This window comes from Lampris incognitus, chromosome 6 (genome assembly GCF_029633865.1).
Source record: "Lampris incognitus isolate fLamInc1 chromosome 6, fLamInc1.hap2, whole genome shotgun sequence".
Lineage (NCBI taxonomy): Eukaryota > Metazoa > Chordata > Actinopteri > Lampriformes > Lampridae > Lampris > Lampris incognitus.
In genome coordinates, this window is record NC_079216.1 from 60,337,264 (window position 1) to 60,352,021 (window position 14,758).

Sequence of the window (14,758 nt, forward strand, 5' to 3'; positions counted from 1 at the left end):
AATTAGGGCCAAACCAATGACACGCCCCACAGTGGATGCTGCAGTGCACTGTTATTCCAGTTCAGCAGAAATGCCTCCGCCACTATTGGCAGTTTCCTCCGTATATTTAGAAATACATTCATCAAGCTAACAGGGCTGCATCCAGGACATTTTCTTGTTGTGTCTGGGTTCTCTGACCGCTAATAAATAACAGTCTAATAAGTGTCAGTAGGTGTCTGGTGGGGACAGTGGGCCTGTCTTGTAAGGTATTGGCAGCTTTTACAGCAGCAGCAGCAAGTCTAACAAAGTAAAGAGACATTTATCACTCAATGCAAATTTATTACTTTACACAACAATCATCACATCCCCCGTAGGCCCTCAAACCAACCCCGTCTGCTTTTCACACCATTAATCTGGGACAGAGTGCCAGGGAGCTGTGGTGAATAGCCGAACGTTGAGTCAGGCTTTCACTGAGCATCTCATGTAACAAATGGCTGCTAAAACCAAGACAGAATTATTTCCATACTCGTTAAAATGTTCATCGCACACAATGAGCTCCTTAATATCTTCATTTCAACTATCCTCTGCGTTACTTTTAGGTTGAAAACTATCCAGACTCATTTGTATGGAGCTTGAATAAGACAGTGTCTGTCTCAAAAAGTGCATTGATCCGGTGAGCCGTTACACTAGACTCACCGACAAAATGACTCATACTGCTCCGCTGTGCTACGAACAAGCTTTGCCAACAAAAAATAAATGACGCTCCCACCGGCCTGGACATTTGGCCCTCTGTTGTCTTGCACTCATTCAGTTATTTCCCAGAGTCTCAGGTGTCAATATGATATTTGTACAGTATTTATGTGATTGATCCAGGCAGTTGGAATCGAGCTGGGCTGTGTGTACCGGGAACGGGTGTACTCCTCACCCTTCCCAGTCAGACTTGGCATGGCGGTGTGCCACTATGTAATACAACCACTGCCACCCACAGCCTAATGGCTCACCGGCCAACAAGTATGCCAATCCAGCTGTAATTCTAATTAAACTCTGCACTTGCCGTATGTCCACTTGAGCAAATCAAATGTGAAACTTGTAGTAGAGTTGCATTTGAATACAGAGAGTATTTCTGTGTCTGCAAAGAGCTTGACTCAGACCGTCATTTTGAGAGTGCTGCCTTGAGAGGCTTATGGAAGCTTTTATGGCGCAGGCCTGCTGTGCATAGAGAAGAGTGACAAATGTTTTGCTGAAGAGGCCCACGTTCAGAAGATCTTCGGAACAGAGTCAACTGCTGAAAGCTGTTTGGTTTTAATCCTGTTGCAGCCAGTCCTGTTCATGTGGACTTTTGAACACGCTTCAAAGCTCGGTGCAGCCATGATGCCTCAGCCTTGACGTCTCTCTCAGCCCCAAGAGCCCGTTCTGCGGGCATACTGCCTGAAGTTTGCTATCTGCAGGTAGCCCTCAGTATGATCTGTTTTGTTCCGGCCAACGAGATTATGCCCAATACCTTGGGGTTTTCCCTGTGCCTCCATGTGAGGATATCCACGTTCCCACTCTTATGCGTCATGCGCTCTGAGGGGCCCAAGCCAGCTGCTGTATGTGTAATCTGGTTGGACTAGCTGACCTCGACCGGACCAGCTGACCGTGGCTTAAATCAAAGTTGTCCTGCAGTCCCTGCATCTGCATTACCATGAAGGCTTCACTGCCTGTGCACTGCATCCCACAAGGGGTCCTCGTTCCCTCACACTATTAAGTGATGGCAAGCAACTTATTTGGAAGCAAAAGTCCTTCTGCTATAACCCACATGGGTGTTAGTTTTTTTTTTTTTAACTTTCCCCAGCTTTCTCTCTCTTTCTGTCTTTCTGTCTTCACCCACAGCCTATGATGAACTCTGACCCCTTAATCATACTTAAATGCTGTCAGAGACGGGATTGAGTGGCTACTGTGTAGAGTTTAAGAACCTCTGTGTAGGAGGGAGACCGCAAGATAATGGGCTTTACTCTCAATGTGCTGAGGCATCTAAGTTAAGGCTAAAGACGGTTTAAGACGATAAATATTACATTTGTCAAGCCACTAAGAGCTAGAAATGTCTGCAAATTAAGCAGTGCTGAGATTTTAGCTTACTTTTGAGTCGTGCCAACCCCGGTACTTTTTCGGCCAACGGAAAAGGCACATTTTACCGACAACAGAATTCGAGCTGAAAATGCAATAGAGAATGCCACTCGGGTGCAATAAAGATTTTTTTTCCCCTCTCTCTCTGAGTTGAAACCCGGGGTGAGGGTGGTTGGGTGGGTGTCGCCTGTTAAAAGGCAAGTTTTGTTGTGCTGAGGGAGCACTAATGAGAGCTGATAGATGGCTAAACCAAATTTCGACTAAACTGCTTGTCCATGTCCCAGTCGAGTGCACACACTTCAGATTTAATATGCCAGGGTTGTTTGCGTGGCAGTAGCAGCCTTCTAGGAGCCTCATACATGCCAGACTGAAAGCCAGGGGCAGATTAGATCAGATCAATAGCCACCCCCTGTGATCCCTGTAGTGCAGCCTCCAGCCTGTCCAACCAGAGAGGCAACGCTGCACTGGCGCAGTGTTAAAGGACCCCCATCAGGGAAGAACTGACTGAGTAAGGGTACAGCTGATCATCTTCTTGCTGTGTACCTGGCAAAGACGGACCTCAGTGACAGCCATGAAACAGCTTTCATTAAGCCCCCCATTCCAGCTGATCACAGCCCTGGCGAAGGGAGAGCACACTAGGGGGGGAGTCTAGTATCTTTACATTTATATAAACGGGCCTGTGATGATCTGAGAATCAATAGTAGAATATTCACTGTTCTGGTAGCGGTGCCAGCCTAGACCGCAAGCTGTGCTTTCATGTCGGGCAACATGTCCACCGCCGATTGAGAGACATAAGGCGGTTTCAATCACTCGACTCACCACCATATCCCCCCCAGAACAACAACCACCCCCGCTCCGAAACGAGACGGTCTGGGGCTCACACAGGTGCTGACTCTTCCTCTCTGTGTGAGGCAGCAGTACAGCCTGCTTAACCTTGAGAAGAGCTGCTTGGTTGTGGTTTACATCCTTTATTGACTTTTCCATATCTTGTTCCCTTGCGGGCCATGAGAAGTGCTCATTCAGAACAAGCACAATACATAAACTGTCTCCGCGCCATTCTCTGGGGCACCGCAGCGTATTGATGTTGCGTTTCACTGAGCTATATACCTTAACATATAAGGCTATTAAGCGAGATCACTTTGCCGATCTTCTTAAGCTCCAATTTCAAGATTCAATTATGTGGCGTTACCTCCGCAGTTCATTTCTTTAAAGAAATGACACTGCTAAGGTTCCAGTATATTAGACATTGATCTCGGGGCTGGAGGACTCTGGTGCATTATTCAGTTGAAATGGACCTTTCCTCACGAACTCAAATTCTAATGTAAATGAAAAGTGAGCTGGGAGTTCAGTCAGCAAAGCATGGAAAATGAGTATTTATCAACAGGGAGTTGTGGCGGTTCTGCGATTTCGCCGCTCCCAGCGCCGTGACTGTTCTCCCACTGTCCCCTCTTTGTAAACTGGCGACGGTGCCATTTAGAAGCTGCCTGTGAGGAAAGGGCTTATGAAATACTCAACACAAGACACTGTAATATACACGGCGTGGCTCGTTTCATGTGTTGTTCAGCTTTGCCGTGCTTTTGGCTTTTCTTTATATCAGTTGCACAGCCTGTCATTAGCACCTTTTTAAAAAGCGCCTGCAGCCTCTCCAGAGGTGTGGACGGCGCCTTCACTTTTCTTTCCTTTTTTCCAGGATTATTTTGAAGTGGTTGAATGTGGAACACGTTTAATACCAAAGCACCGATACCAGTATGAAAAACAATGTTAGAAAGGAAAGGAATTGTACGTGTGTGTGTGTGTGTGTGTTTGTGGGGGGGGGGTGAATGGCTGGGTGAGTGCAGGGTGGGATGGCACATTTTAATGAAGCAACATGACTTTGGTTTGGTTGGGCCCATCAAGACTGAGTGGGTCCATGATCACCCTATTTCTATCTGGCCGGTCCAGTCCCCTTTCCTCTTGAGAACCATGATTCCTAAATGTGTGAAAATGTATTTGGGGTACTATTTAGTGCTCCCTCTCTTTGCACCTACAGGCTGTGAGAGTGACTTCTGGGGACCTCATTGCAGTAATCGGTGCCAGTGCCAAAACGGGGCCAAGTGTAACCCCATCACAGGTGCCTGTGTCTGCACCGACGGCTACCAGGGCTGGCGATGTGAAGAGCCCTGTGAGCACGGTTACTATGGCAAGACGTGCCAACTGCCCTGCCAGTGCCTCAATGGTGCCACCTGCCACCACGAGACGGGAGAGTGCATCTGTGCACCAGGGTACACAGGGGCTTTGTAAGTACCAGCAAAATATTTACCCGACAAACACTCGCTCTTCCTTAACTGTCCATATCTATCGTTCTCGTCAGAAACAACTTTAAGATGATCCTTGAAGGTTAACAGCTAGTCTTTTAGTCTAACCCTTGTTTGTTCCATGTGATGGAGCTGTGTTGACACCAGCATCTCTAGTTTGTCAGGGGAACACACAGGGAATTAGTGTCTGAGTGCTAGATCCTCTCGGCTTGTTTTTTGGCAGCTGTGGCGAGCGCTGCCCCTCCGGTAGTCATGGGCTCCAATGTGAGCAACGCTGCCCGTGTCAGAACGGAGGCACGTGCCACCACATCACCGGCGAATGCTCCTGCCCTGCTGGATGGACGGTAAGTCACAGAGCGAGGCGGGCAGGAGGTGGGGAGAGAAAGTATGGAGAGGAATGAGTAAAGATCACATTTGTATGAGGAGGGTTACATTAGCTATGAACCTCCAATTTAACCATTTCTATTATTTTTTTTCTGCTTTGGCTTTGCATTAGTTATAAGTGATGCACAATATGGTCTTTTAATTGATTGTTTTTCCACAGGGCTCCGTCTGTGCTCAGCCGTGCCATTTTGGCAAGTATGGCATCAACTGCAGCAAGGACTGCTCCTGTCGTAACGGTGGCCTTTGCGACCACATCACGGGGCAGTGCCAGTGTGCAGCCGGATTTAGTGGACGGAGGTATGCGGTCCGCACCGCCGCCACACACACAGCGGCAGCTCAGTCATAACACGGGGAATCCTTGTATGAATGCTCATTTAGAAATTAGGTCAGATAATGGCACATTTTATTGACATCGGTATTCAACGCAAGCTGATAATTTGATGCAGACATTTCGAAGTGAAACAGGTGTCCGTTGACCTATTCTCTTTGTCGACTTCTAAGTGAGGCACAAACATGACCATCGCTTTAAAAAGAAATACTGGGATAATTTGCCCCTCAAGATGGAGAGGCGTCCGTTAATGTCCATTAGTCCATCTGACGGTGAATTGGAAGCTTTTATTAGGGGTGTTTATGTTTAATTAATCTCCTACTTCATGCTGGCTAGCAAGTTTTCATGTAGTTAGCCTTCATTCATCCTCATCCTCCCCCGGCCTGTCCATTGATCTCACCATGGGCTACATGCTGTTTTGAGTCTGCTCATTAATTATAAGTAATGGACTTATATTAAGGACTCATTGAAATCCACAAATCTTTTCAGATCCCTTTGCCTGCCAGAGCAGCCCAGAGCAGACAGGGTTTATTAGTTCAGCTCAAGCAATTGTCTCCTGAATGAAAACACTTCCTGGACAAGACCTCTCTTTTACTTTATTATTTTGCAAAATTGCTCTCATTCATTTTGTCAGTGGCAGGTGAATTAACCTGCCAGGAATAATCAGACGTTCTGTGAGCCCCCACCCATGGCTGCCTAGGATAATAATTCCATCATCCCCCCGATAAGAATAAAGCCAGTATATTTTAAGCATGAAACATAACGCGACCATTTCAGATTGATGATCCACGGGAACTGTATATTTGAAGTCAGTGTATTTCAGTGTGCTGAGAGTCCGTGTTGAGGTCCTCTTTGGGGAATCCTCTCAGATGTAAATGTAATCACCGTATTCAATAATGTCTTTATGCATGCTCAATTATCCAGGTAAGGGGCATCCGGGTAGTGTAGCGGTCTATTCCTTTAACTACCAACACGGGGATCGCAGGTTCGAATCCCCGTGTTACTGCCGGCTTGGTTGGGTGTCCCTACAGACACAACTGGCCGTGTCTGCGGGTGGGAAGCCGGATGTGGGTATATGTCCTGGTTGCTGCGCTAGTCCCTCCTCTGATCGGTCGGGGCGCCTGTTCAGGGGGGAGGGGGAACTGGGGAGGAATAGCGTGATCCTCCCATGCGCTACGTCCCCCCTGGTGAAACTCCTCACTGTCAGGTGAAAAGAAGCAGCTGGCGACTCCACATGTATTGGAGGAGGCATGTGGTAGTCTGCAGCCCTCCTCCCCGGACCAACAGAGGGGTGGAGCAGTGACCGGGATGGCTCGGAAGAGTGGGGTAATTGTCCGGATGCAATTGAGAGAAAAGGGGGGGGGGGTCCAGGTAAGGAAATCACAGAAAGTTGAATCAGTTCATCTGGATACAATGTTTCTTGAGAGAAATGTTTCAACACTCATCTAAGTGACCTCTTCAGTCTCAACTGACTGCAGGTACCCCCACCCTTATAAACCATACAGTTGCATAATGACTGAAAACAACGATCAGGTTTCATATGCAAATTGCTGTGATCATTAACTAGAGTTACAATGGCCATGTGTGCTACTCACAGAGGATTTGGGAATGTTTGCAATCACAGCATTGTAGGCGACAGATGTACTCTTAGGCCCCCTCTTCGGTTCAGGGATGGTCGTTCCCTCCTCACATAAATGGCCTCTTTGACTCCCTGTTCAAACCAGCATTCCTCCCTATCCAGGATATGCAGATCCTCATCCCTGAAAGAGTGGTCCCTGGCCTGTAGATGGTGTAGACTGTGGAGTCCTGGCCTGACGTATTAGCTCTCCTGTGTTGTGCCATCCTCTTGGCCAGCATCTGTTTAGTTTCCCCAATGTACAAGTCACGGCAATCCTCCCAGCACTTAACAGCGTACACTATATTGCTCTGTTTGTGCCGGGGGACCCAATCCTTGGGGTGGACCAATTTCTGGCGCAGTGTGTTTTGGGGTTTGAAAGCAACTGAGACTTGATGTCTGGAAAATATGTGTCTCAACTGTTCCGACACTCCCGCTACATATGGAATCACTACTGGTTTATGCTTAGGCAGCTGTTGTCCTCCTCCTCCCTTCGGTCGGCTGGTGCACTGTTCAGTGCATTCTCTCAATAAACGTGTCCAGATGAACCGATTCAACTTTCTGTGATGTGTTTGATAATGGCCGCCATGCCTTGGCCAGCCGCTGTGCAGACAGAGAAGCCCTGACTGCTAGCAGCAGCAGACCAGAGTCTTCCACCTCTCACCTTTTACCACTGGCACCAGGCCTTAACCATATTGGTTCAGGTTTAATTCTTATAGTAAACCAAATTAAAAATGAGCAAAAACAGCAGTTTCTTTAATTGTAACAGAAGAGTTAATTAGTCAAGCATAGATGATTTTTTTTGTCATAGTTGAAAACACAAGTGAGCTATATCTGGAAAATATACATGGAAAAAAAATCTAGCGCTTTCCTTTACTAACTAGTCAACTAACCAATTGTTAGTACATTTGGCACAACTTTGCAATACCAGCATACTTCATAAAGAGTTTACAAGTGGTTACTGATTAATATATTAATGATTAATAGCTTGTTTATTGAATCAGTAATACGATTATGTATTATGCATTGTGTAGAACGGATGACACATTAATAAAGAGACTTTGGGCTGCCAGGTTTGGAGCCCATATTTTATCAGTATGACAGATGCTCTCTCGGAAACCAACGTGGCGGATTCACATTCTCAGCAAGCGGTGTGTGAATAACACGATTTGAAAATGTGCAATATGTACAAAAAAGTCAATTTTTGCACAGATGCAACCGCAACTACAGTTATGTTGGCTAGTTTAGGGATAAGGCTAGGTTGTGCTTAAGTTTAGGGCTAATTGTAAGTAGTGGTTAAAGTTAGGGTTAAGGATTTTGTTAGTGAAGCTGCCATACATATTTGCTATCTTTGTCTAATCACATGGTTTCCATGACGATACGTATGGAGATTCTCCCAAGCCGGGCTCCCAACCTGGCAACCCAAAAAGGATTTCCCCCCCCAATGTGTTATAACATCCGATTACTGATTTATAATTTATTAATAAATGAGTTATTAACCATTAATAAAGGAATAATTAACCACTTACAAGCCCTTTTTAAGTATGCTGTGTTGTTAAGTGCAACCATGTTATGAAGATAACCAGCAAAACTAAAAATGTTAACGTTATTTAACATTGTAATGTGTGTTTAACATCTTGATGTGTATGAATGTATGTGTAAAGGTGTTAAGCGCAAGGGTGTTAATATACACAGCAATATATACATGTGTGTATGAATGTGTATATCTCATCTTCTCACCCTCCTCTCTCTGATCATTAGAGAAAACCTTTTCGCCAGTCAAATCCTGGTCTAGCCATGGGGGTGTGTTGTTAAAAAGAGATGTGACAATTTCCATGCAATTGTACCATGTGTTGCGGCCTATGCTATTGTTAAGGTGTGATCATTTAGAAATTGAATGGTCATTATCTGTCTGTGATGCCCAGACAAATATGCTCATTAAATTGAACAAAACTATATTAACGCCATGTGCACACCTTTGTTAGGTAAAATAATACATCTAACTGTTTAAGATTGCATATGGAAATTAAACGAAGATTACTGCAAGTTAAAGACAATAGAATTTCACATTTAAATGGGATCACAGTGGAATAACATAATAAAGCTGGAGGGCGGTGTAATAAGTTAATTTTTTTTTTCATTGGGCATGGTGCCTTTTGTCATCAGTTTAAACAAGTCACATGTTGCTGTGTTAATTTCCCCCAGGTGCCAGGACGAGTGCCCAGTGGGCACCTACGGTCCCCAGTGTAAGCAGAAGTGCGACTGTCAAAACGGAGCCAAGTGTCATCATATCAACGGCGCCTGTTTGTGTGACACAGGGTTCAAAGGGCCAAACTGCCAGGAGAGGTTCTGCCCCCCCGGCCTGTATGGCCTCATCTGTGACAAGTACTGCCCTTGTAATGCCACCAACACTGTGAGGTAAATGAGACAATGGTGCAAAGGCACACGCAAGGATAAAAACGCAGTTCAACAGCCTTACTACAAATCTAGCCTTGGGAGTTATCGCCCCCAGAGCGGCACATGAATAAAGACCTCCCCGGCTCAACTGTGCCTCCTCCTAGTTCTAAAGCCAGCACACATTAAGAAGTCTGAACACCTCTTAGCTGTGTCATGCAGTTAGCTTTTAATCGCGACCTTTGCTTCATTTATTATTTCTCAGCAGCATTCATAGTTAATGCAGTGTTAATGCTCTGATTCTGGCTGGACTTGGGCATTGATGGTAGAAGTCATTACAGAGTGAAGGAGAAAAGGGACACCCCATCTGTCTGAACCAAGCACATAGACGCAGTGACGGATGCATCCTTGTCAGCTCGGAGTTCAATGTTTGACCCTCCTTTGGAATTTAGCGGTGATGCTCTCAATATTTGAACTTTTCCTCCCTGTTTTTCTCTTGTTTGTGCACCCCTGTTCCTCCCTCTCCGTGGTCCAGCTGCCACCCTTTGTCTGGTGAATGCACCTGTTCTGCAGGATGGACAGGGATTAACTGTAATGAAACATGCCCACCAGGCTTTTATGGGGAGGGCTGCATGCTGCCCTGCGACTGTGCCAATGGAGCTGACTGTCACAGCGTCACAGGTTCCTGTATATGTGCCCCTGGGTTCATGGTGAGTTTCCACGTTTCCAGTCACCATCAACATTATGTTCATTACTCGTGCACATTTCATGTAGTGTAACTACTTGATCACTGCCTGAGAGAAAGAGAGAGGGTTAGTTTTTTTTTTTACAATACTCATTGCATGTCTTGCTTTTATCGTAAATCTACACAAGTGGCAATTGTCTTTATGCATGCTCAATAATCCAGGTAAGAAAATCAAAGAAAGTGTGTGTCCGGGTAGCATAGCGGTCTATTCCGTTGCCTACCAACACGGGGATCACCGGTTCGAATCCCCGTGTTGCCTCCGGCTTGGTCGGGCGTCCCTACAGACACAATTGGCCGTGTCTGTGGGTGGGAAGCCGGGTGTGGGTATGTGTCCTGGTCGCTGCATTAGCGCCTCCTCTGGTAGATCAGGGTGCCTGGTCAGAGGGAGGGGGGGTGGCGTGATCCTCCCATGCGCTACGTCCCCCTGGCAAAACTCCTCACTGTCAGGTGAAAAGAAGCGGATGGCGACTCCACATGTATCAGAGGAGGCATGTGGTAGTCTGCAGCCCTCTCCGGATCGGCAGAGGGGGTGGAGCAGCGACCGGGACAGCTCGGAAGATTGACCAAGTACAACTGGGGAGAAAAATGGGGAAAAATCCAAAAAAAAGAAAAAAGAAAAAGTTGAATCAGTTCATCCGGACACAATGTTTTTTTGTGTCTGGATGAACTGATTCAACTTTCTTTGAAGTGGCAGTTGTATCCTCCCTTGAGTCCTCCTACCTTTGGGAGCATACAATACAATGCAATATGATACAATACAGTTACAATGAAATACAGTACAATACAACTTTATTAATCCCCATAAGGTAATTGAGGTAAGGGCATGCAGGGTGCATCAGACAACAGTCAGGCAATCAAAGAGTGAGTCAGACATACAAAATAAAACGTAAAATGAGAGAGGAATCAGTCCAGAGTGCAAGAGCGTTGGCAGTCCATACATGGCGATCATCATATGGGGCCGCCTTGCCACTGCACTTTCATGGAAATGATCAGGATAACCAAATAACGTTAATGTCCAATGTTCTTGTCATGTTTTTTTTTTTTTCAATAAATGTTTTCTAAATTGAAAGTGATGGTCAGTGTAACAGAAATTACCCATTAACCAGATTGGATGTTCAAACCATTTACAAGTTAATTTATTCATTTTCCAATGTAAAGAGAAAACCCAAAGGTCAACTCATTCAACTTTCTTATGACAATCACAACAGCCGCACTGAATTTCAGTTGCCACACTTTCACTTTGACAGAAACGGTTGGTTCATGTGGACATGTGGGACATGGTCGCAGCATTGAGTGTCGACAGACATCATCAGGTTCATCACCTGTCTTCATAGAGAAATTAGCATATTTAGTATTTCGTAGTAGGAAGGGAAATGAAAAAAATATAGTCAGCAATTTATTTCTTCTTCTAAAATATTGCGTATTAGCATACAAAAGTGGACTTTGCCTGCCATGAGAGGTGCCAGATCCTCGCAAATAGTTGCAGGAAAGGAGATGGTCCAATACTGCTGTGTTATATCAAAAACCTGAACAGGGCTAAATACGGCCAGAGGTAGTCATGGTTTATGGATAATTCACTCTAACACTGGAGATAAGTATCTGGGTAATGATTAATGTGTGTTATAATCTGTAGGTATACTATTGGCAACACATTGATTTGTCACTGTGACCAGCATCACTGTTATCGCAACACCAATTGTCAAGATTGACAGAAATAACGGTGAATGTAATATCACATTGTTGTTAAAGCTAGCGTCTCAAGTGTGGGGGAAGAAAAGCTACATAGCTTTTACTTATGCTACAGTGTTCAGCAGAGTTTAAATGGCAGAGATTGTGATTTTACCCTTGATTTATATTTCATGCTAGTGGCAGTGGTAAAAACTTGAGTCAGTGTGACAGTCGGGCCCACCCACAGAAATGGCTGGGCCCCTGAAAAGAGTCAATGAATGCCCCCCCCCTACACACACCCACACACACACACACACACAATCTGCTTTGCTCATATCAACCCATGCGTGTGCTCTCTCACCTACTAAACACAAACATGTAAACTGAGAGAGACTTATTGAGTAGCGGGGGCTACCTAGGCAGAGGAACACACACACACACACACACACACACACACACACACACACACACACACACACACACACACACACACACCATAATGGAACTCCTTCACACACTTAAACACATTAAGGTCAACAAAGATCCGCTACACTTAAACTACACATTTCGTAATGGAAAATGCAATTTCTTACCTTATGACTTCATCTTTGCCTCTTATACAGCCATCATTCTTGTCTTACTGGGACGTACGTCTATACTGAAATATGTGCTTTTTATGTCTTTAGAGTCCATCTGTTTAGCCAGCTCACAATCTTTGGCAAGTACTGCCATTATTATTGCATATATTTAGGATGAACATGATTATTGCTGGCCTCCATGCCCCTGGCAGCTGGGCCCCAGAAAGCTTTTCCCTTTTCTCCCCCTTATCATATCAGAGGCAATTTTCTCACACAAGGGGGCATAAATCCAAGTCAGACTTTCAGTGTCCCCTCATAATGAATGTATTCTGTCACACCACATGTTTGCTGGTAAAAGACTATCCATGCTAAATCACTTCTTCACTGATAGATCCTCCGAGAGAATTAATAAGACATTTTAGTGTCAAGGAATTTGCTGTACAAATTTGCTCGAACACAGCGGAGCTTAGCCCATTGCTTCTGAACGGCGGTTGGGAACTAAGCTTTAAGTCTAAACTGCCACACCAATAGTGGGAAAATTTAATATTTCAGATATGTTTCCATTATAGCTTGTTTTCACAACCACATAGTCCCCACTCACAAGTGTTAGATGAGTTGGTGACCTCAATCAGTTTCTATTGTATTTTTTTGTTTTGTTTTGTTTCCTGAAGTTACAAAAAGCAATAGAGACCGAGCGTCTACATTTCTTCCAATGCTGCATTTCTGTGGAAATTGCCTGTGTCTTACAGCGGGTTGCTGCGGTGAATTGAGCTACCTAGCGGGGGCCACAGACTGTCTTAATTTGCTCCACCTGTTCTCTTTGGTGGATGCCGGGAAGGACTGCCAGATCCATTAAATAGACCTAGAGGGCAGCAGAAGATGGGTAGAAAAAGAGGCAGTCAGATGGGAACTGACACACTTCATACGGAGGATTGAGTGTGTGTGTGTGTGTGTGTGTGTGTGTGTGTGTGTGTGTGTGTGTGTGTGTGTGTGTGTGTGTGTGTGTGTGCGTGCGTGCGTGCGTGCGTGCGTGCGTGCGTGCGTGTGTGCGTGTGTGTGTGCGCGCGTGCACTGGCATCTTCTGTTGACATCTTCAGAGCCCACACTACCAGGCTCAAAAACCGCTTCTTTCCACAAGCTGTTGCCCACCTGAACCTGGCTACCCACTGAATGTCTGTAGATATTTTGTACTCCAGCTCTCTTTTAACTTATTTTTAGCTTTTGGTCTTCATGTGTGTATATCTTATATTGGGTTTGCTGTGTTTGTCTGTCTTGCACTGTTTGGTGAAGCCACAGCCCTCATTTCATTTTTAACATGTGCCTGCACATTGTTTTTAATGACATTGAATTGGAAAAAAAAACTGTACACCTAGATATTGTACAAACAATGCAGATTATTTCTTTAAAAAGTAAAAATTCCTTAGCTGGGTTAAGGGTAATTCACATGGTGCGTCTTTTGCGTGCACATATTCATTATTTTCAATGGCGACACGTGTTGCAACGCACTTGTTTCTGAGACGGAAATTCTTAATTTTTGAATGTAGCAAATGCACCGCAGGTCATGTGACAAGAATTAACCAATCAGCTCCACAGGACTTGCTTCACCCTGTCCATCCATGGACAAATCTAGCAGTAAAGCTACTTTGAGAGATTTACGGTGCTGGAAATACATTTATCTTTGTTTTGACTTTTTCTTAGTTAAATTAGTTTAGTCAGTGAGGCTTACTGCAAAATTTCCACAACTTTTCCGCATGAAATGGTCAAATCAACAGACTGCCGCAGACCGCTTGTGATTCGGGCCAGTTGTCGCATTTCATGTCGTGATAACCTACAGCGTTGCAGTTTTTGGTTGCTTAGTAACGTCAGGCGCGACAGTAGCGCAACCTCCAAAGCACCTTGGGAAAAAAGGAATGAGAGCGGCACGGCTGACGTTTTCCACACGTTTTGAGACGCAACGTGGGAACGGCCCCTTGGGTTTCATTTGTTTTTTTTTTTTGTTTTTGTTTTTTTTGTCACATGTAGACAGGTGGTCATTATCTCACAGAAGGTTTTTTAAAACCTCTCTGATGATGACCGTTGGACTCCAGAGCGATGGTTGTTGGTAAAGTCACATCACCAGAGGACCGCTAATAACACACTGCCTCCCTGCTGCATCTTTGTCCCATCAGGGGGTAAACCAACCCAAGTGTTGGAACAGGCTGAGCAGCTGCACGCTTGATTTAGCTCGAGTAATTGGACATGCTCTTTTTGACTGGGACAAAGTGATTACATGATACTTTTTCAGACATTGTCCTTCACAATCTGCAGCATGAACTCGCCACACCATTTCTGTAGTGGGTTGATACTTGAGTTTTTACTGATTTTTAGGTTTCTGCGGTGAATGACATGAATGTGTCAGTCAGTGACACTGACATGGATTCCAGAGAAAACAACTGAAATTTTACTCTCTCGTGGCTTCCTAGCCTCATCAGAAGGTTCATTTTTGGTTATGCTGCATGAATTTTAAATTGGTAGTCGACTATCCTGCAGTTAGATTTACTGTTAGGGAAGGAATCTGATCTGTAATTAGTGGTGCCACTTGCATTCAGTCTCAGTGGGCAGCAGGCCGATCAATGTTGTATAACTCAGAGGTTTTCCCGGAGAAATGCTCCACAGTTACATTAAGAT

At 45.0% G+C, this 14,758-nt stretch overlaps 1 protein-coding gene across 1 annotated transcript in view; it reads left to right on the forward strand.

Annotated features, from left to right (window-relative positions):
• The window catches only part of megf11 (multiple EGF-like-domains 11), a 63,063-nt gene that overhangs the window by 21,127 nt on the left and 27,178 nt on the right, over positions 1-14,758 (forward strand). The window contains exons 5-9 of the mRNA XM_056282474.1: positions 4,115-4,361; positions 4,603-4,723; positions 4,924-5,060; positions 8,912-9,124; positions 9,636-9,810. Of these exons, the coding sequence (XP_056138449.1) occupies positions 4,115-4,361; positions 4,603-4,723; positions 4,924-5,060; positions 8,912-9,124; positions 9,636-9,810 (893 nt within the window). The remainder of the gene's footprint in view (positions 1-4,114; positions 4,362-4,602; positions 4,724-4,923; positions 5,061-8,911; positions 9,125-9,635; positions 9,811-14,758) is intronic.